This window comes from Paramormyrops kingsleyae, chromosome 4 (genome assembly GCF_048594095.1).
Source record: "Paramormyrops kingsleyae isolate MSU_618 chromosome 4, PKINGS_0.4, whole genome shotgun sequence".
NCBI lineage: Eukaryota > Metazoa > Chordata > Actinopteri > Osteoglossiformes > Mormyridae > Paramormyrops > Paramormyrops kingsleyae.
The window spans coordinates 17,086,984-17,108,160 of NC_132800.1; the positions used below are offsets into that span (position 1 = coordinate 17,086,984).

Below are 21,177 nucleotides of genomic sequence, written 5' to 3' on the forward strand. Positions count from 1 at the left end.
CTCCCAGCACACACACAGAAATAAAATAAAAATAAATATGACTTATACCTGCCGCATCCTTTATTTTCATAAATATTATATGTAGAATAATATAAAAAAAAAAACAAATCTGTGTATTGACAGTACTTATCTAAGCTTGTTCTGTCTAATCCTGACACAGTCTGTCTATAATTGCACAAACCTGCATGTTTCACCTTTGGTTTTAAACTCCAACTCCAGTGTTTGTCCAGTCTGCTCTTCTCAGTCTGGCCTCAGTCCAAAACCACACCTACTGCAACCTGAGAAGCAGGAAGTTCCTCCCACTCTCACACACAGACGACTGTGAGAGAAAACGAAACTGAATCCTATCAGTGCTCGTGGTAAAATGGCAGAAACCAGTTCCACACTGGATGAGAACCAGTTCAGCTGTCCAATATGTCTGGATCTACTGAAGGATCCAGTGACTATCAACTGTGGACACAGTTACTGTATGAGCTGCATTAAGAGCTGCTGGGATCAGGAGGATCATGCTGGAGTTTACAGCTGCCCCCAGTGCAGACAGACCTTCATACCCAGACCTGTTCTGAACAGAAACACCATCCTGGCTGAAGTGGTGGAGAAACTGAAGAAGACTGGACTACAAGTAGCTACTCCTGCTGACCATTATGCTGGACTTGGAGATGTGGAGTGTGATTTCTGTACTGGGAGAAAACACAAAGCTGTCAAGTCCTGCCTGGTGTGTCTGGCCTCTTACTGTGAAACTCACCTCCAGCCTCACTATGAGTCTCCAGCTTTTAAGAAGCACAAGCTGACTGATGCTACTGGACGTCTGCAGGACAAGGTCTGTTCCCAGCATGACAAACTCCTGGAGGTCTACTGCTGTACCGACCAGCAGTGTATCTGTCTGCTGTGTGTGATGGATGAACACAGAGCCCATGATACAGTCTCAGCTGCTGCAGGAAGGACAGAGATACAGGTCAGGCCAGAAATGCTCTTATATAAATTATAAAATTTATTTTAAATAAAAATGACTTTTGTCTTAACACATGCGAGTATAATTGCTATGAAAATACTCAGAGCGAATCTGGTTTGGTAAAATGAAAGAAAAATTAACAGAAAATGCACATTTAAAAAGTTCTGATTGAATTTGTACTGAATCTTATGGAAGTAAATCTGTGTCATCAGAATTTGAATTTTATATGCCACTGAAATTCTAACATTGAATATTTATGCATTGGAAATATGCATCGGAAATTCGATGGTCTGAATTCACATGCAAAAATACGAGGTTAAAAAATACAAAGACAACATTTCAATGTTGCTCCAATTCGACGGTCCGAATTCCCAGCAGATTCAGAGTTTTTAGTGTCGCAGGAGAAAAGATGCATTATTGATGTTCACAGTGCAGTTTACTACACAGTGGCCCATTATCAACTGACATGCGATCTGACATAAATCAAAATAGGACGTCAGTTGAGTAGCCGGTCCTGCAATGCAGCCCAGGACACATTCGCCTTCACATTGCTGTAAGAATGTGGCCATATGCGGCCCAGACCACCTCCCAATGTGGTTTCAGTGATCAGATCTTAATGCATCTTCAATGTGTAGGATCACGCAGGCCCCACAGCCAGTATTTTATGGCCGCTGAGGGAGTGAGTCGGCCATGCTAAGATCTCCCTCCGTACCTCTTTGACCCAGGGCCCCTCTCCAGGGAAGCCGAAGCCCGCATTGCAATGTTTATGGCCCTCAAACGGAGGACCCAGATAGTGGAAAGGGGGGGAGATCCTGCATCTCTCTGGAGTGGGACAAAGCTAAAATCATATGCCATCTATTGTGTATTTGACTGTATGTTATCCTCACTATTATTTGGCATCATTACTGTAAACTTGGTGGATGTGTATGTGTCAGTCACCATTGTCTTCTATTCCTCTTATGAATGTCCCATTGTATCTTCACCACTTGGACAATTATATACATATATATATATATATATATATTAATATGCACAGATAGGTGAACACTGGGGTTATCCAACCATGTGCTCACACCTCTCTCAGAGAATAGGGGAAATGAGTTTAAGTGGTGTAACCAAGTAGGTAGAAATGTTTGAGCACATAGTTATTTAGTTAATAGAACTAAGGAAGGCCCCCACCCCTCACCAAAAGGGGGGGGGGGGGAAGGGGTAGAAATGCAGATGATGTATTACTTTTTCTTCAAAATACACAGGGTTCCCTCACGGAGACGATAAGACTTATAGATAAATTCTCCTCCATATCAGATTACTCTATTAATTGGAACAAGTCGACTACTCTTCCAATATCTTGTGACTTCCAGTCCAATCCAACTATCCCACTTCAATCTGGGAACATTAGATATCTGGGTATTAACATTTCTGCCAAGCTGTCAGATCTGACGCGATTAAATTATAGTCCGCTGCTTAAAAAGATAGAAGATGACCTTGCACGGTGGAACAATCTACCCACATCACTTCTGGGAAGAGTAGCTACAATCAAAATGATGATCCTACCAAAAATTAACTACATGTTCTCAATGGTTCCGAGTCAACCTCCGCGGACTTGGTTTAAATCATTGGACTCCTTAGTTTCAAAATATCTATGGAAATCCAAACCACCACGAATAAGTTTAAAAACTTTACAGAAATCCAAAAACTGTGGGGGTTTGGAGCTTCCCAATTTCTACAACTACTTTCTTGCCAATAGATTGATATATGTCCTAAAATGGACTACGCAAAATAACTTAGACCTTAACTGGTTGGATATTGAGCAAACTTTCTGTAATGATATTCGAGTCGAGGACCTGCCATTTATCAGTCATATACTTAAACGACATTGCTGTTTTAAGAGCATCAACATCAGCACATCGCTGACAGCCTGGTGGGAATTTCTTAGAATAAACCAAACTTCAGTGGTCCCATGCAAACTGACACCCATCTGGAACAACCCTGACATCCTGTTAAATAAAAAAGTGATAAACTTCCTGGCTTGGCATAATAAAGGAATCAAGCGCCTCGAACATATAATCCAAGACAATTGCATGATATCATTTGACAAAATTACAGAAACTTATAACATTGAGAAAAACAAATACTTAGAATATCTTCAACTTAAATCAATAATACACAATAGATGGTGCCGTAAGCAATTAGATCTGGAGCTTTCACCTAAAATAGCAAACTTCTTAATAACTCCAACTAAAAAACTACTGTCTAGGATTTACGTGCATCTAGCAGAATCTGATACAACGCTCTCACTCCCTACCCACAAATGGGAAAGGGATTTACTTATCAATCAAGACACTAACTTCTGGAGGCAAATTTGCTTGAATACCTTTCGAATGAATCGGAACTCCAACCTGCAGCTTTTACAATACAAAATTTTACACAGAACACACTACACAGGGCAGAGGATGTTCCAGATGGGTATCAGAGATACTGACATATGCCTAACTTGTAAGACGGATGCACCAGATAATTACCTGCATGCTTTCTGGTATTGCACACCGGTCAACGAATTCTGGCAAAGGATTTGTGAAGACTTATCGACACACCTAGGGCATCCCATCCCACCCTCCCCCTCACTCTGCCTGCTTGGGGACCTCACTGACACTAATATGGACATGAATAAATCTTGCATGCTTCTCACAGTACTAACCATTGCTAAGAAAACAATCCTTCTGAACTGGAAGTCAAAAGAGAATTTAAACATAAATCTGTTCAAAAATCTACTCTGGGATTATGTTTCCATGGAGAGGATGTCTGCCTGTAAGAAAAATCAATTGATCGATTTTGAAGACAGTTGGACTCCAATAATGAATTTTTTAACGTAATGTCGTCAGGGGTGGTGGGGCCTTGCCGTCACCGTCCCGGGTTGGGGGCTGGGGGTGGGGGGGCTGGGTTGTTGGGGTCCTCTGGTGTTTCTCTTGGCTGAGGGCGCGTGGTCAGTGTCTCTGGGTGGCCGCTGGCCTGGCCTGGTGGGGGCGGTGCGGGGGGTGGGGGGGTTCTGCCCCCGCGGGGTGGGTGGCGCGCTGGGGGGGGATCGGGGGGTGGGGCCTCTGGGTTCCGCCTGGGCCGCTGCGCTGGGGTGCGTGGGTTTGGGGGCGTGGGCTCTATCTGCTGGGGCCGCTGCTCCGGCTCCCGGGCGGGTGGTCGCCCGCATGCTGGGGGGCCTGGTCTGCCCGGGCCCGTTGCCTGGTGGGGACGGGTCGTTGTCTGCCGTTGGCGATTCCGGCGCGGGGCCCTCGGGCGCTGTGGGGTGGTTTGGGGGGGGCGGTGGGGGGAGCCTCTGCCTCGCCTGGGGGGGGGCCTGGGGTGGCCGGGGGGCGGGGGTCACCCCGCCTGGCTGGTCCGGCTCCCCGTTTGCCGGGGGGGTCTGGGGTTGTCCCGTCCTTGGCCGCTAGCTGGGGTCTCATCGGGCGTGGTGGGGTGGGTCTCTCCCGGTCTGCGCCTGGGGGGGGGGGGGGGCGTTCCCTGCTGCTGGGCTGCCTGTGCCGCCCCTGAACACCTCGGTTGGCCGTCCCTGCCGGCTGTGCGGGGTCAGGGATGGGGACTAATCGGGGCCAGTCGGGGATCTGGCCCCGGTGCCGGGGGGGGCCCACTCCTGGCACACCCTTATTGCTCCCCTGGGTCCAACACCACATTTCACACAACACTAGGGCCTTGAGGGGCGGTGGGGAGGTGCGCCGAGACACTGCCCCTCAATTTTTACTTACATGTTAGACACCACATGACACTAGGGCTGAGGAGGTGGGTTGAGGCAGGTGGGGCTCTGCCGTCTGCCAGCGGTGGGGTGCCCATGCCTCAACTGCTCGCCCACTTTTTGCACCTTAGTCATATACGCAGTCCATATTACATTAGGGCCTTGGGGGTGCGGGGAGGGGGATGGGGGACTCTGCCATCTGCCAGTGGTGGGGCCCTCATACCCGAACTGCACCCACTAATTTTAATGCATAGTAGACATAAACACACAACTCTCTCACACATGTACATGCACACTTCACACCAACATGGGTCAGGGAGGGGATGGGGGCTGAGGGGCCCCCCCTAACTCTCTGTCTCTGGCCCTGTGCTGGTGGGGTGGCCCGCCGGGGGGAAGACCCATCATGGGGGGGTTCGGATGGCCCTGGCGGGTAGGGGCGGCCTCCTCTCTTGGGCCGCGGGCCGGGTGGTGCTTGGCTCTGCTGCGCCGTGGTGGGGCCCTGGCGGGCGGTCCGGGGAATCTTGGGACGCTCTGGGCCCTGCTAGGCGGATTGGGGGGTTCGGTCTGGGCTGGGCGGGGTGTCTGCCGCTCCCCGGTCGCCGCGGGTCCGCTCCCGGGTGGGGGGGGGGCTCTTTGTATGGGCCCCCCTTGGATCATCCTGCAGTGTTGGGGGGGGGGCGTGCCGGGTCGCTGCGGTGGGCGGCGGCCCGTCCTCCCGGGGGACGGGCTGGGGGGGCTGGGGCTCCCCCGGTGTGTGGGGGGCCGTCCGCCGGGGGGTGGGGGGGGTGGTCCCGGTGGGTGGGGCCCTTCGGCCCTGGACCCGCCTGCCCCGGTGGGTTGGTTGCGGGTGGGGCTGGGGGGCTCGCCGCCCGTCCTCCCTCTGCGGGCCTCCCTGTGCGGGGGTTGGCGCCCCCTTAGTCCCTCGCGGGCTCCCTCTCGGGTTAGGCGGGTGGTTGTCTCTGGGATGCGTGGCTGTGGGCCCTTGTGCCGGGGGGGCAGTAGGGTGGCTTCGGTTGCCTGGTTCTCCTGCCTTCGCCTTGGGCCTGGGGGGGGGGGGGGTGCTGCCGCCTCCCCTGACGGCATTAAATGCCAGCACATCCAATGACAAATCAGGTCACACCTACACTTGCACATGCATACAAGACTGGTTGAGCGATCAATATCATTATTATTATTACTTTTTAGGGTATGTTATAGATTTAGGAATTGAAATATACATATATAACGGTACGATTACGTGTGTGTATGCTACATATATATAATACCGATTTGTATTAATTATTATTAGTATCACTGATGTTGTTATAATTCTTGTTGTTTGATGAGTGTTATGTTTCTTATGGTTGTTTGTATTCTGTATTCCCCTATACTTCATCTTTTTTCCATCCCGCCTACATTATTAGTGTTATTATTTCTGTATACCTTTTTTTTTTTTTTTCTTTTCTCTCTCCCCCTCTCCCCATGGTGATTGATGTCTGTTATTGTTACGCTGTTGTTTTTGTACCCCCCCTGTTTTTCTCCTTTTCCACGGTACTGGTGAGTTCGGAGCGGCCACAATCTTTACTCTTGAATGTAATGTAAAATAAAGTTGTCCTCCGAAGAGGGGGGGTGGTGGTGGGCAATAAAAAAAAATAAAAAAATAAAAAAAAAACAATAAAAAAAAAATAAAAAAAAAAAAATAAAAAAAAAATAAAAAAAAAAAAAGAAATGCAGCTGCTTATCTATGCCTTACAGTCGTAAATCAGAGATTCACGCTCTTTTTCTGCCTCCCTTTGTCTGAAAGAGACTATGCAATGTATGTTAAAACTTGTGTACTGAACCCCTTTTAATAGCCCGATTTGCTACATTTTATAATTTTGCAATGTATAATCAACACTGTTCTTTTACTGAGGTAAAGAAAGTTACCCAAGCCATCCTTAATTAGGACACACTGTATGCAATGGGGTACAGCTTCAGTAAAATATACCTGAACTTGTCACAGCTGTGAGATATGCCACCTAGCCATGTATTCTGTACATTGATGGCAATAATAAGCATGCGCCTCATAAGAGGAATTATAAATTAATCAATGAAAATTAGCAAAGGTTTGGATCGAAGGTGGAATATCATGTTTGGTATCGATGTCATCCTAAATTATGTCCGAATGTGAATCCGGGGACGGATTATTACACAATTGAACCTATCCAAAGCTAAATTACTTAATTAAAATCAGCACAAAAGTTGGCCAAAGACCACCATAAATCTATGGGGACATTCGGGGAGCCTGCAACCGGCCCCTCGGATCCAGGTACCAATTCTCATTGGGTATGAGTTGGACCCTGGGTCATGAATATTCATGGGACCCATGGGGCATAAAAACCTAAAAAATAAAAAAGAAAAAAAAAAAAGGAGGAGAAAACATCAAAAAAGAAAAGAAGAAGAAAACGCGAAGCGTCCAATCCAAGACTGCGGGAGAAACTACGCGCGGAGAAGATTAAATCTACCATCGAAACTACGAAGCCTCTTCGCCGCGAGTTTCAACAAAAGACAAAGCTGATCCCCGCTGCAATCACGTAAACTCACCGTCAACTCTCTCATAGGCAACTGGTACCGGCTGATCTACACTGAAATCTGGGTTGCCTGTTTAGATCCTAGGCTTGCCGTTGCAGAACAGTATTTAATCAAAGCTGATCACTGTTTCCTACTGTAAATCCATTTTCCGTAATTTCGTTATTGTGTTTGTATGTATCATGTTATGTGTAATGTTTGTCCTGTTTTAGTGTAGTATTAGAATAAATGCATGCTGTTCACATTTTAAATCTCCCTCTCTGTGCTTACAATAAGTCACTTTATTGGTCTGAATTCCGTTACTGAGCTTTGAAGTCCCACTCGCGTCCTCAAGTATCGCGAGACTCTCTCTTTGGCCAAGAGCTGAGTCGCTAGGTTACAGAGAGAAGCTGACCCGGTGGACGGGCAGCTATCTTAGACTGAGTAGTGATACCAACGAATGAATTCCATTCACATTCTGGACTTAAATCATCCAGCTCTTTACCAAGTGGGACTAATATAAAGACTGTGATATCGGAACAACAACTCAAACCTAATATTCCCTATTTAATTGTGTATGAATTAATCATTAATTAATTCATAATCAATTCCCCTGAACATTGGTGGAAAACCACCCCCATTTGAGCTGTTAAATTCCTACAAATGTGTCCTGGGTGCCTTCACACCTGTAATTAGCGCTGCCCACTTGTGATTGGATCACCCAGGACGCATGTTAATACCAGGTGGAAACAGGACCAGAGGGTCTCTGTCCAGTTTATCCTACCTACAGTCAATAAATTATTTAATAATATCCATCCATCCATCCATCTCCTAACCGGTAATCCAGGTCAGGGTCACAGAGAGTGCCTGGATCCTTTCCCAGGCAGCATAGGGCCCAAGGCTGGGGTCCACCCTGGACAGGATGATTAATGAATATGATCCCAGCTAATGAAACAAACTTGTTTTGTCATCTTGTTTCCTATCTGTAGAAACAAATGGGTGAAACACAGAGGGAATTTCAGCAGAGACTTCAGATGAGAGAGAAGGAGCTGCAGGAGCTGAGAGAGGCTGTGGCCTCAATCACAGTGAGTATGAACCTGAAGAGAAGATAACAGCTGGCTTGTGATCATATTGAATCTTCTCTCAGATTCAACACATTGCAGATTTATAGGCTTATGGGGATTAATCAAATTAATGCTGCTGTGGGTTATTCTTGGTTAGAGATTTAATGGGACAAAATTGCTAGATAAAATGATTTAACCAACCTTGCCTTACAGCAGTTATAGCTTGATTATTTAGAAAAACACCATGTAAGGCCCATTTGAGAAAATGCAGCTTTTCACAACCCAGTGTTATGCAAACATAACCCAAAATGCCACCTATTAAACTAAGACTCAATGGTGACAACCAACCTGCCCCATACAGCCACCAGTCTCTGCCAAATCCCTGCAGCTGACAGTGTATGAGCTTAATGAGTGATCATTTCCAATCAGTGCTGGCTGGGTTTCAGTACCTGAGGCATCCAGCATCGTGACGCTCCAAACCCCAGCCCTGTGCTGTTTTTATACCTCCTGTCGGCTCACATCACTATTATACAATGAGGCTCTCTGGAGTCTCAAAAGGGGCCAATTGTAATTTACCGTCCTCTGCTCCCTGTGTCACCAACAGAGCTCAGCACAGTCAGCAGTGGAGGACAGCGAGAGGATCTTCACTGAGATGATCCGCTCCATTGAGAGAAGATGCTCTGAGGTGACAAAGCTGATCAGAGATCAGGAGAAGGCTGCAGTGAGTCAGACTGAAGGACACATGGAGAGACTGAAGCAGGAGATTGATGAACTGAAGAGGAGACACTCTGAGCTGGAGCAGCTTTCACACACAGATGATCACATCCATTTCCTCCAGGTAACAGAACAGCTACTTTGACAATAAGAAAACCAGAGTATTCAAATGGATGCATGTTCTCATTTGTATTTCAGCTAGTCTGTCATTTGTCAGATGTTAATGATCCTGTTGATTAGATTGCAATACATATTTGCTTGGATGAAGGTGTTTAATCAGACTGTGTGTCTGTAGAGGTGCCAGGGTCTTCCTCTCACTCCTGAAGCTGGATTTGGACCCAGAATCTCCGTCAGTCCAAGCTACTCTTTTCAGAATGTGAAGAAGGAGGTTTCTGAACTGAAGGATCAACTGGAGAATGTTTGCGAAAAGAAAATGGCAGAGATCCATCATACAGGTTGATAAATAAATACATTTTTCAGTCTGTTCATGTTAATATGCAGCATGCAGAGAGAGTATGCAGTACAGTCAGCCTCACGTTTGTGTCACCAAGTCAGTCTCTGTTTCCAATAAGACTAAATCTTTATGAAAACTAATGAGCTCTAAATTCTACAGGCTACAAAACCCAGATCACGAATCATGTTTCTTCTACATTACAGAATCCAAATATCTGTATTATGTGTAACTTACCATGATTTGCAGTTTGTTAAAATGCCTGTTATTGTCCCTCATAATGATAATAATGTACTGCTGGTGTCTCCACAGTGAGTGAAGTCCATCTCCCACAAGTAAATTCCTTTTACTCACATCCCTGTTTCTCTCTGTCTCCTTCTAGTTACCAAAGACGCCGTCTTACCGGTATTAGTGCCCAGGACCAGAGCAGAATTCTTACAATGTGAGTCTGTTCACACACACGCTTCTCTCTCCCTGTATGAGGTGTTTTACTGTGTTTCGTTTTCTTCTGCTAGGGGAGCTTCTCTTTCTCTCTCCTGCTGCCTCCTGGTCTTTCACATTTACATGAGCTGTTTGTGTCAGTAACCTTTGAATCCAATTGCAAAGCAAGGCAAGTTCATTCAGGGTGCTTTTCCACTGCACCAGGTACGGTACATTTGGTACTTTCCCTTTTCCATTGACTTCCGTTTGAGTACCAGTACCAAAAGTTCCAGTACCCAAAGTATCATTGCAGCTGGGGTACTTTTTTGGTACTTCGGAACTTTAGTGTGGGACTTACAAACACGTTCATTGTCGATTTAAAATACAATTTTAAAAAGCCTAAAAGCCCAAAAAAACAAATAAACAGTTAACTAAAAAAAAGTCACATTGTAGAGGCAGCATATGACTAAACTCTTGCTGATTTAATTTATTGAAAAGCTGCAGCAAACAGTAACGTTTTAAGCCCTGATTATAATCAGCTGACAGTGCTTGCAGACCTCAGGCCTTCAGGAAGCTTGTTCCACAGACAGGGAGCATAGAGACTAAAAGCTGCTTCACCCTGCTTGGTCTTCATTCTGGGACACTGAGTAAACCTTTCCCAGATGCCCTCAGGGGTCTGGATGCTTCAGAAGGAATTTAGTGTCATTTAGTGCCTTGTACACAAGTAATAATATTTTAAAATCAATCCTGTGATGCACAGGAAGCCAGTGCAGTGATGTAAGGACCTGTGTAATATGTTCTACTTCCTTGGTGTTAGTGAGGACTCTGGTGGCAGCATTCAGGATGAGCTGCAGCTGTCTGACTGATTTATTACCAAGACCTGTGAAGACACCATCACAATAGTCTAGCCTTCTGAAAATAAACACATGAACAAGCTGTATCTGGTTTATAGAGAAATCCTTTAATTCTTGCTGTGTTTTTAAGGGGGTTGGAGGCTGATTTTGTAATTGTATTTATGTAACTGTTGATATTTAGGTCTTAGTCCAGAACTACACCAAGATTTCTGGCTTGATTTATAGATTTTAGTGTCATGGATTCATGGTGAGCAATAGCTTTCAGTCTTTCTGACTGAACCAATACAGGGATTTGGGTGCTGGGAACACAGGAGGATGGGCCAGACCCAGGGAAAAGAACATGGACGCGTCAAAGGAAAGAAATTAACAAAACATAATACCTCTTCCCTACCCTGTTAAGATTATAACTAAAACCAAAGATAGAGCAGAAAAACCCATACTACACTAGGCTTACTCACCCGAACATAAATACAGAAGGTGGCACTCGCCCTCTAACCCAGTGTGTTTATACAGAGAGAGGACCTACGTGTTAATGTATGTGCGCACACTTCTTACCTGTTCAGTTTCACAAGGGGGGGGGGGGGGATTGCAGAAGATAGGAGGCACTATTTGAAAGTGATGAGGATGTAACAAACTGGTTTATTTCTTTGAGATACAGTATACTGGGATTTCACATATTGGGCTAGTTTCAGCTTCCACTGGGCAGATTTTAAGCAGACCTTGGGCTGGACCTGGGAACACTGTACTGATGCCTCATTTCCACCAACACGGAGCCAGTACTGGGCTGGTTTTCACTTGCTGCTTTTTGAGAACCTGCCTGCGTTTCCACCGGTTTCAAAAATGAATGTAGGTGAAAGTAAGAGCAAAGGTTCATATGTATTCCGTTATGTTGGATTTACAGACGTTCCTCTACTTATGAACTTTCAACTTACGGACTTTCAGACATACGAACAAAGAGATTTGTAAGTCCACATTGTGTTCATTGGGCTGCCGTTTCCTATCCGCAACATCAAAGCCCTTTTCTGTGCGCCAATTCCGCCTAGTACGACTTTTGGCCCCTACTCCCGCCGCACTGCAGCATAGTGTGCGTACTTCCAGCATCCCAGTTACCACCTTCATCCCAAAGGAAATGGAGTCCAAAAACCTCTTCTTCTCAATCCTGGCTATATGCCTAACCAACTTCCTCCTAGTCAACAATTACATCGATACTGGCTGCGTGGAACACACTACAATGATTTGGGAACAAATCCAGAGAGCCAGGCGCAGCAAGTCGGACCTGCATGTCGTCTGGTTAGACCTCGCAAACGCCTTCAGCTCAGTTCCCCACCAGCTCATCACCTTCGCCCTGGAGTTTTTCCATGTACCATCAAGCATCCAGAAGCTGATAGCAAACTACTTCAATAGCCTATATGTTTGCTACACAACCCGGGACATCACAACTGCCTGGCACCAGCTGGAGAAGGAAATAGCAATGGGATGTTCCATCTCTTCCATCCTCTTTACATCTGCTTTCGAGATTATCCTGATACTGTAGGTGGGAGACAAATGGTTGGAGGGGCAAAGCCCCAAACAGGCCAAAGACTCCTGCCCATATGGAGTTACATGGATGATGTCACCACGCTCCTCCAAACAGCAGCGTGCACAGCAAGACTCCTAAAAAGGCTGGAGGAATTGCTAGCATGGGTCCGCATGAAAATCAAGCCCACAAAGTCCTGCAGCCTCTCAATCCAGAAAGGGGTTAGGAATGACAACATCTGTTTCACTGTGGATGGCGAAAGGATTCCCCTGATAGTGGAAGAAGCAGTGCGAAACCTCGGAAGGCTAAATACGGCTGATCTTTCCGACAAGCATATGGCCTCAGCCGTTACAACTCAACTCATGGACGGCCTTCACAAGATCAATCAGTGCTCCCTGCCTGGAAAATTCAAGGTTTTGTGCAACCAGTTCACCTTGAACAAACGCATAATGTGGCCACTGAAGCTGTGCGAGATCACCATGACAATAGTCCTGAAACTGGAAGCAAAGGCCAACAATTACATCAGGAAATGGCTCAGCCTTCCCCGCTGCCTCTCCAATGCAGCATTCTTTGGCAAAAATATGCTACAGTCCCACTTCAGTCAATCAGCCTGGGCTACAAGAAGGAGAAGGTGAGACTGCTATTTGAGCTAAGAGACTCACCAGACCCGTCTATCCGAAATGCAGTAAGTGGAATGTAGCACAAGCGGTGGATATAGCCACAGAGAGGCTGAAACACCAGGAGATTGTGGGCTTTACGCAGCCTGGCAGAGCTGGATTAGGATGGGAAACACCAGCACTAAGATGGTCTAAAGCCAACAAGAAGGAGAGGAAAGATCTCATCATCTCCAAGGTAACCAAAATGGGTGAGGAGCACTACAAAGTTACAGCAGTGAGCCAACAACAGCACGGCAAATGATCCACCTGGGAAGCTGTGACCAGCAGGACCATTACGTGGGCGGATATGAGGAGCTCAGCCCCCGTAACCTTTACACCTGGTATGGCTCAGAAGAACCCTGCTACCTCTGCAGCTCCCCAAACCCAGGCCTCAAGCACATCCTTTGCAGCTGCAAGGCAGCACTGGCACAGGGCAGATATAGATGGCGGCACGACAAAGTCCTGTGCAAGCTGGCTGAGCTGCTGGAGACACGGAGGCGGGAGGTAAACTGTGCCAGCATCCCATCATCCCAGGGATGTATTCAGTTCGTTAGGCAAGGGGGAGTAGCACAGTGCAGCACCAATGCAGGGGTCACCCTCTTGTCCCCGGGGGTAGAGAGGATTTAGGTCGGCAGCTGAAATTTCCGGTGCAGATCACCAGTTCACCCCTTCGCCCTGACATAGTGCTCTGGTCGGCACCCGCCAAAGTAGTCATTCTGGTGGTGCTGACCGTCCTATGGGAGGAGGAGATGGAGGCTGCCTATGAGAGGAAGAGAGAGACGTGTGCAGACCTGGCTGCTGCATGCTCTCAAGCCGGCTGGAGGGCTCTTACATTCCCGGTGGAAGTCGGGTGCAGCGGCTTTTTTGGAACATCCATGCAGCGGCTCCTGAAAACCTTTGGTCTCACAGGCCACAGGAAGAGGAGAGCAATGCAAGATCTAGCTCATGAGGCAGAGTAAGGGAGCTTCTGGCTCTGGGTCCGAAGGAAGGACAAGGAGTGGGGGAGAGAGGGTTCTTAGGGAAGGCTGCAGGGAGTGTTAGGGAAACGTCCCTTTCGCTGCTCCACCACCCTGAGATGTTCCGGGATTAAAGGAGCGAAACATCTGTGAAGGGAGGCTCCCGGCTGACGACCCTGCAGCCGGCCAAGCGGCACCATCGGAGGTGCGTCAGACAGAAATGCTGAGCAGGTAGTTTTACCTATGCTTGTATGTAGTTCATGCATAAAAAGCTGTGCATAACCTTTATTTTGATTCCTACCAGCAGAAATCCCTCCTGTCAATTGCTTGTCCTGCAGAAATCTTTGAACTAGAGACTTCGTCTTTCCCTTGCACCATTCTGGGTCTCTGCTCATGACGGAGGCTCCAAACATGCAATCTGCCTGACAGTGGGGTATTTCAAAGGGCTCTTTTCTTGTACTTTCTTAACAATTCTGGAGAGGCACCTTATGCAGTCTTTTCTAAATTCGAGGGCAGTGAAGTCACCTACTCTGTTACTACTCTTGCTTTGAAGAGCCTACAAAGGAGGGATAGCACACATCGAGTAATTAATACATACGGAATGAATGCAGTGTATTTAAAGTTGTTTTAAGTATACATATAAAACAGTAACAATGAATTACCAGAGTCTTTTTTATTATTGCTTTAGACTTCAATCAGGCAAATCTGAAGCGAGTTTCCCCCAAATTCTTCCAACATGTGAACTTCCCAGCTAGATAGAAAATCTGTCTGGACGATGTTTGTACAAACGTTTGTGACCTACAGTACAAGGCGCTTCCCCCCCTCACCTCGGCTACTCAGACCATGTCACTGTGTTCATGGTTCCTGCGTATAAATCCCTGCTGAAGCTCAACAAACCAGTCAGTAAGAGTGTGGCCAGCTGGTGCCGTCTCAGCTCTCCAAGACTGCTTTGAATCTACTGACTGGGACATTTTTAAGGAGGCTGCTATAAATGGTGATGCCATCAACCTGGAGGAGTATATAAACTCTGTGATCGATGACCACGAGAGCCGACCAAAAGCCCTGGATGATGAGGGAAGTGCACATACAGCTAAGATTCAGAAATGCAGCTTTAAGACCTAAAGACAAGGCTGCCCTCAGGACGCCGAGAGGCATCCTGTCCCGAGCTATGAGGATAGCCAATCAGGCACATGCACAGAGGATCAATGAACACTTTAATTGCACCAAAGACACACGCCGCATATGGCAGGGCATTCAGCCAATCACGTTCTACAAGCCCAACCCACACATCAGTGGTAGTGATGTCTCCCTTCCAGAAGAGCTAAACAACTTTTTTGCAGACTCTGATGTACAGAATAAGGAGCCGACGACAAGTTACTCTGTCTGTCCACAGCTGATGAGAGGAGTACTCTATCCAGAGTCAACCCACACAAGGCTGCAGGACCTGACAACATAGCTGGCCGTGTGCTGAGAGAATGCACTGACCACCTGGCTGGTGTCCTCACAGACATTTTCCACACCTCTTTAAGCCAGTCGTCTGTCCCAGCATGCTTCACATCAACCACCATCGTCCCAGTGCTGAAGAAGCCATCAGTGACAGGCCTGAATGACTACTGCTCCATAGCACTCATGTCAATCATCATGAAGCGCTTCGAATGGCTGGTCATGGCAGACATAAAGACCAATCTTCCTACCTCTCTAGACAATCTCCAGTCTGCATACTGGTCCAACAGGTCTACTGGGGACACCATAGCCTCTGCCCGTCACCCTTCCCTGACACATTTGCATAAGAGAATCACATATGTTAGAATGTTATTCATGGACTTCAATATGTCCCTCAAAGGTTGATTGTGGAACTGAGGGGGTTAAGCTTGAACACCACTCTCTGCAACTGGATCTCGGATTTCAGGTGTTTCAGGGCATGTCCAACTGGGAGGAGGCCCCGGGGCAGACCCAGAGATTATATATTTTATATACCCTGAGAGATTATATTTAATATATACTACATTATCTAGATTATATATTATGTATATTAGATTAGGTAAGTGGCACAAAATGGATGGATGGATGGATGAAACTGTATTGAAAAATAACGCTACTTATGAAAGTAGGCAAGTAAGAATTTCAAGTTAAAATTCCATTGTACTTTGTATATATGACACTGTTTTCTTATAATCTTATACTGCTATTAAATTTTGAAGCCGCTGTATACAGAAGGACACAATAGTGTTTGGAATATTTTCTTTCTTGCCTCTGAAAATATACAGATCTTCTGGTCACTCATTCTTAAAAAATAAGATGCAACTTTAATACTGTCTGTACCGTATGTAAAGACAATGTCCCGTGACAAAACGTGACCATACTGCCCCCCCAATGTCTGGTGGTACTGCACCTTGCGCATGCGTCACATTATCCTCATGCAGCTGCACAGACGAAGCACGGTAGTTTGCAAACCCTACAGGCAATTTACAAGGTGATAAAACTGCTACATACATATACTGTAAATGCGTATGCATGTGTGTGCAGCCTTGTTCCGAATTGAAAATCTCACGCCAGTCAGTTGATCAAAGTTGGCAGCCCTGTGAACTGGCGCTTTGAATTTGTAAAATGTACACAAGCATGCTTGTGTATGTGTGAGCCTGTTTGTCTGTATGCATGTTAATAATTAATTTAGTGATCAGTGTCAACACACCACAGCACACAACAACGAAATGTGACCTCTGCATTTGACCCATATGTGACTTTCGTGACATAGCAGGGGGCAGCTAATTCAGCGCCCAGGGAGCAGTGCTTGGGGACGGTACCTTGCTCAGGGTACCTCAGTGGTGACTTGCTGGTGGGGGATTCAAACCTGCAATCTTTCAATTACAAGTGCGCTACCCTAACCATCAAGCCACCACTGCCCGTCAGGTTGGGTCTTAGACTCCACCTGGAATAACATCTCAGGCTCTATTCCCCCCCGCCACACTCCCTGCCGGTGGATGGGGCCTCCGGCTGCCGATGCGTTGGTGGTTCTCGATGTCCGGGGTTGGATGCTCTGGTGTGTGCTGGCTCACTCTCGGCGGTTGCCTGGCGGGGCCTGGCCCTCCCGGCTCTGTCGGGCCCTGGCTGGGGGGTGGGGGGGCCCTTGGATCTCTGGACCCGGGCTCCGGTCTGCCCTGGTGTGGCCGGCTGTCGGCGGAGCCTGCGGGCTCGCCGCCACGGCCCCCTGGGGCTCCTGCGATGTGGCTGCTGGATGACCCCCCACCGGAACTATCCTCTGCCCTTTTCTGGGTGTCTGGGGCCCGGGTCTCCTCCATGTCAGCTTCATGTCCTGGGGGGGCGGGGCTGTGGCTCCCCACACACACTACTAGACATTTACATGGAGAAACCTTATGAACACCAGCGCACTGACACACACAGGTGTGCGGACAGGTGCACATGGACGCGCGCTGTCTTGATCGGCTGTTGCTTCTGGGCATGTGTTGTAATGCTGGGTGTGTGTGCTGTTCAATAACATTTAACGTTTGATTGTCGATGTGATTCGTACAGATGTTGGTTGTTGTTTTCCCTCTTCAGCAGACATTGAAGCAGATTCAGTTTTTTCTTTTTTTTCTTTTTCTCTCTCTCTCCCTCTCTCTCTCTATCCCCCTTCTTCTCCTTCCCCCCCCCCCCCCCCCCCTCGCTCCCTCTCCTTCTCTTGAGGAAGAATGAGGAAGTAAATAAAAACAAATAAATAAATAGATAGATAAATAAATAAATATTTAAATAGAAATAAAGCAGTCCTCCGTAGAGGGGGGGTGGTGGAGGGGGAAAAAAAAAGAATTTGCAAAACGTAGGGAAATATACACAGACCTCACTGCTGTGGTACGTGTGCAGGGAATATCAGAATAATAATTTACTAATAATAATACTTAAATATGGCAAGAGCAAAGTACACAGCTTGACCGGAGAACTATGAACGTTTCCGTGTACGCATGCGCGGTGTAGATACGCGAGTGTTGCGCTTTGCGGAGAACCAGCCTAGATGCTAGGGGTGTTCGGTTCCGGTTTTTTTGGAGTCGACTCCGACTCCCGACTCCTAATTTTGGAGTCGGTGGAATCGACTCCTCGACTCCATTTACTTTGAATTAAAATAGGGTCAGGATTCAGAAGGTGCGTCTCAATATGCTTCCTCGTTTCCTCACTTCTCGCTCGTATGTCCTACGACCCTGAAACCGATCGAGCTCCGCTCTCATGTAGGACATCTAAATTCTCTAATTCCACCGGTAGGAGGGCGAGGAACGAGGAGGCTTCCTGAGGAGTCAAGAGCGAGGATACAAATGTTTCCTATACTAAAATGTTTAATCAACTAAACCTTATAAATCCCCCTCCTTTTCACATCGCAGCTTCTTCAAATCATATTGGTTCGTAAAACCTACTGCAGTGTTTTGTGCCAATCACAACCAATTGACTGTATTGAACCACATCATGATTGATTGAGCCGCAAAACAGACCCAACAGAAAAAAACTATCTATACATTATTGTTCTTTGTTTTCCTGGCATTACTTATTTTTTCCTCTCATTTCTTTATCTTTTTGTTTTAATTTCTGTATCTTTACATTCATTATAATCTTTTCGTTATAATGAACTGTTGCTGTGTTGAACTTGAAAAAAACACTCGACACTGGGAGTCGATTCCTGACCTGGAGTCGATTCCGACACTAGGGCTAGTGAGAGTCGAGGAATCGACTCTTTTGGAGTCGACTCCCCATCTCTACTAGATGCGTCCACGTCCGCGTTGAGAGCATCGCGTCGGCTCGCTGCTGGAGAGAGGTGTGTGTCCAAAGTGGTTTGAAAGAAGTTCATATTGTGACGTAAAGACAAGCTCACTTTTAGTGGTAGTCAGTGTCGTATAATTTTATGGTTAACATGTTTGATAAATGCTGTTTGTAATTTTATCTACCTGTAATTAAGCCTATTAGTTTAACACGCGCATCATTTTGGCGCGTCTTCCCACCGGCGTCGCGCGGGCGTCCGACATTTCCTGAGGTATTTCACATACTTGAATTCCTGCTTCGTTTTTATATTATATGTGTCGTACAGAATAATAGAGCGCAGGCTAAAGTGCAGTTCGGTCCCCAGCGAGTCTCTCAGCGCGGCGTGTCTCAGAGCGCAGGGGGCAGCCGGAGCGCCGCAGACTCGGGCGGCTACATGAGTATATTGGGAATAAAATGTGTGTATTGGAGCGAGTTCTGTGTTAGTGAGTGTGTGAGGTGTGACAGTGATAATAATGGAGATGCTGGGCTTCGTGATGGGATTAATCGCTCTTCCTCTTGCCTACAGACTCCTGCCAGCTGACGCTGGACCCCAACACAGCACACCGATACCTGTCTCTGTCAGAGTGGAACAGGAAGGTGACACGGTGGGCAGAGCAGCCATATCCTGATCATCCAGAGAGATTTGACTACTGGTACCAAGTTCTGTGCAGAGAGAGTCTGACTGGTCGCTGTTACTGGGAGGCTGAGTGGAGTGGAGATGAAGCCTGGATAGCAGTGACTTATAAAGGAATCAGGAGGAAAGGAGACAGTACTGACTGTCGGCTTGGAGACAATGACAAGTCATGGAGTCTGTTCTGCTCTCCTGACAGTTACTCTGTCTGGCACAATAATAAACAGACTGACATACCCATAAAGCCCTCAGGCTCCCGCAGAGTAGGAGTGTATCTGGACTGGGCGGCTGGTACTCTGTCCTTCTACAGAGTCTCCTCTGATGGACTGACCCTCCTGTACAGCTTCACCTCCTCATTCACTGAACCCATCTGCCCAGGGTTTGGGGTTTTTTATAACTCCTCTTTGTCCCTGTGCATGCTGGGATAGCTCACTGTATGCTGGAGGAATCATTTTTACCTTATCAGAGTGTCACATGTCGCTGCTTCTCCATGGCAAAAAGGTAAAATCTTTGCTTTTTAACCAGTATAACCCTTTTTACTCTGTCTGAAGTGTGACGTATGTTAGACAAAATTGAATGTTTGTTCAGCTTAACATAAGAACATAAGAACATAAGAAATTTACAAACGAGAGGAGGCCATTCGGCCCATCAAGCTCGTTTGGGGAGAACTTAGCTAATAGCTCAGAGTTGTTAAAATCTTATCTAGCTCTGATTTAAAGGAACCCATGGTTTTAGCTTCCACTACAATAGCAGGAAGACTATTCCATACTCTGACTACACGCTGTGTAAAGAAGTGCTTCCTCAAATTTGTTTTAAAATGTTCTCCCGCTAATTTCCACTTATGGCCACGAGTTCTAGTATTTAGACTAATATTGAAATAGTCATTTGGCTGAACAGCATCCAGACCCGTTAGAATCTTATAGACCTGGATCATATCCCCCCTTAGTCTCCTTTGCTCAAGGCTAAACAGATTCAGTTCCGCTAACCTCTCCTCATAAGACATTCCTCTAAGACCAGGAATCATTCTCGTAGCTCTTCGTTGGACCTTTTCTAAGGCAGCAATGTCCTTCTTGAGGTATGGTGACCAAACCTGCACACAGTATTCTAGGTGGGGTCTTACCAAGGAATTATATAAGTGTAACATCACCTCCCTTGACTTAAACTCCACACATCTAGAGATATAACCCAACATTCTGTTCGCCTTTTTTATTGCTTCCCCACATTGGCGAGAGTGGGACATGGAAGCATCAACATACATACCAAGATCTTTCTCGTAATCAGCTACCTTTATTTCAGTGGAACCCATAAAATATCTGTACTGTATATTTCTGCTCCCTGCATGGATTACCTTACATTTATCTGTGTTAAATTTAAATAGAAATGCCAAACCCATGCAGAATATGACTGTTTTTCTCTGACTTCTGTTCTATGTTGACTGTGAATGCACAAAAACTGCCAAAACAAAATCATAGTACATGCAGTTGTACCAATAAAGTGAATTCTGATTCTGAATAAAATTTAATGTAATGAAATGTAATCCTGATGAATGGGGGGGCTTTTCCCCTCCCCTCTATATGTACATTTTATATATTTCTGTCTGTATATTGTATTTGCTACCTGTACACTGACAATAAAGGCTTCCTATTCTATCCTATTAATGTCCCGGTTCAGCGCTGCCCGAAGCGTAACTGAGTAACACACTTAATCCGCGCTCTCTGGTGACTGAGCGCAGCAGCCTGATATCGCAGCGGCGATGCTTTGGCCAGCAGGGGGCGGCAGACGGCAGACATTTTATTAGCTGAAAACCTACAGCGGCCCTGAGGTAAAGATAAGTAATATAAACAAATTAATGTTAACTAAGTAAAGATAAATAATATAAAATCTTAATAAATCACGTTAGTTCTACATCAAAATTT

General features: G+C 46.4%; 1 protein-coding gene across 1 annotated transcript; it reads left to right on the forward strand.

Annotated features, from left to right (window-relative positions):
- Nucleotides 1-343: 343 nt before the first annotated feature.
- Nucleotides 344-20,915, forward strand: LOC140588911 (tripartite motif-containing protein 16-like). Its single transcript, XM_072711565.1, has 6 exons — nt 344-955; nt 8,210-8,305; nt 8,889-9,122; nt 9,294-9,453; nt 9,832-9,891; nt 19,157-20,915. The coding sequence occupies exons 1-6, from the start codon at nt 365-367 to the stop codon at nt 19,687-19,689; spliced, it is 1,674 nt and encodes a 557-aa protein (XP_072567666.1). The 5' UTR covers nt 344-364; the 3' UTR covers nt 19,690-20,915.
- The last annotated feature ends 262 nt before the right edge of the window (nt 20,916-21,177 follow it).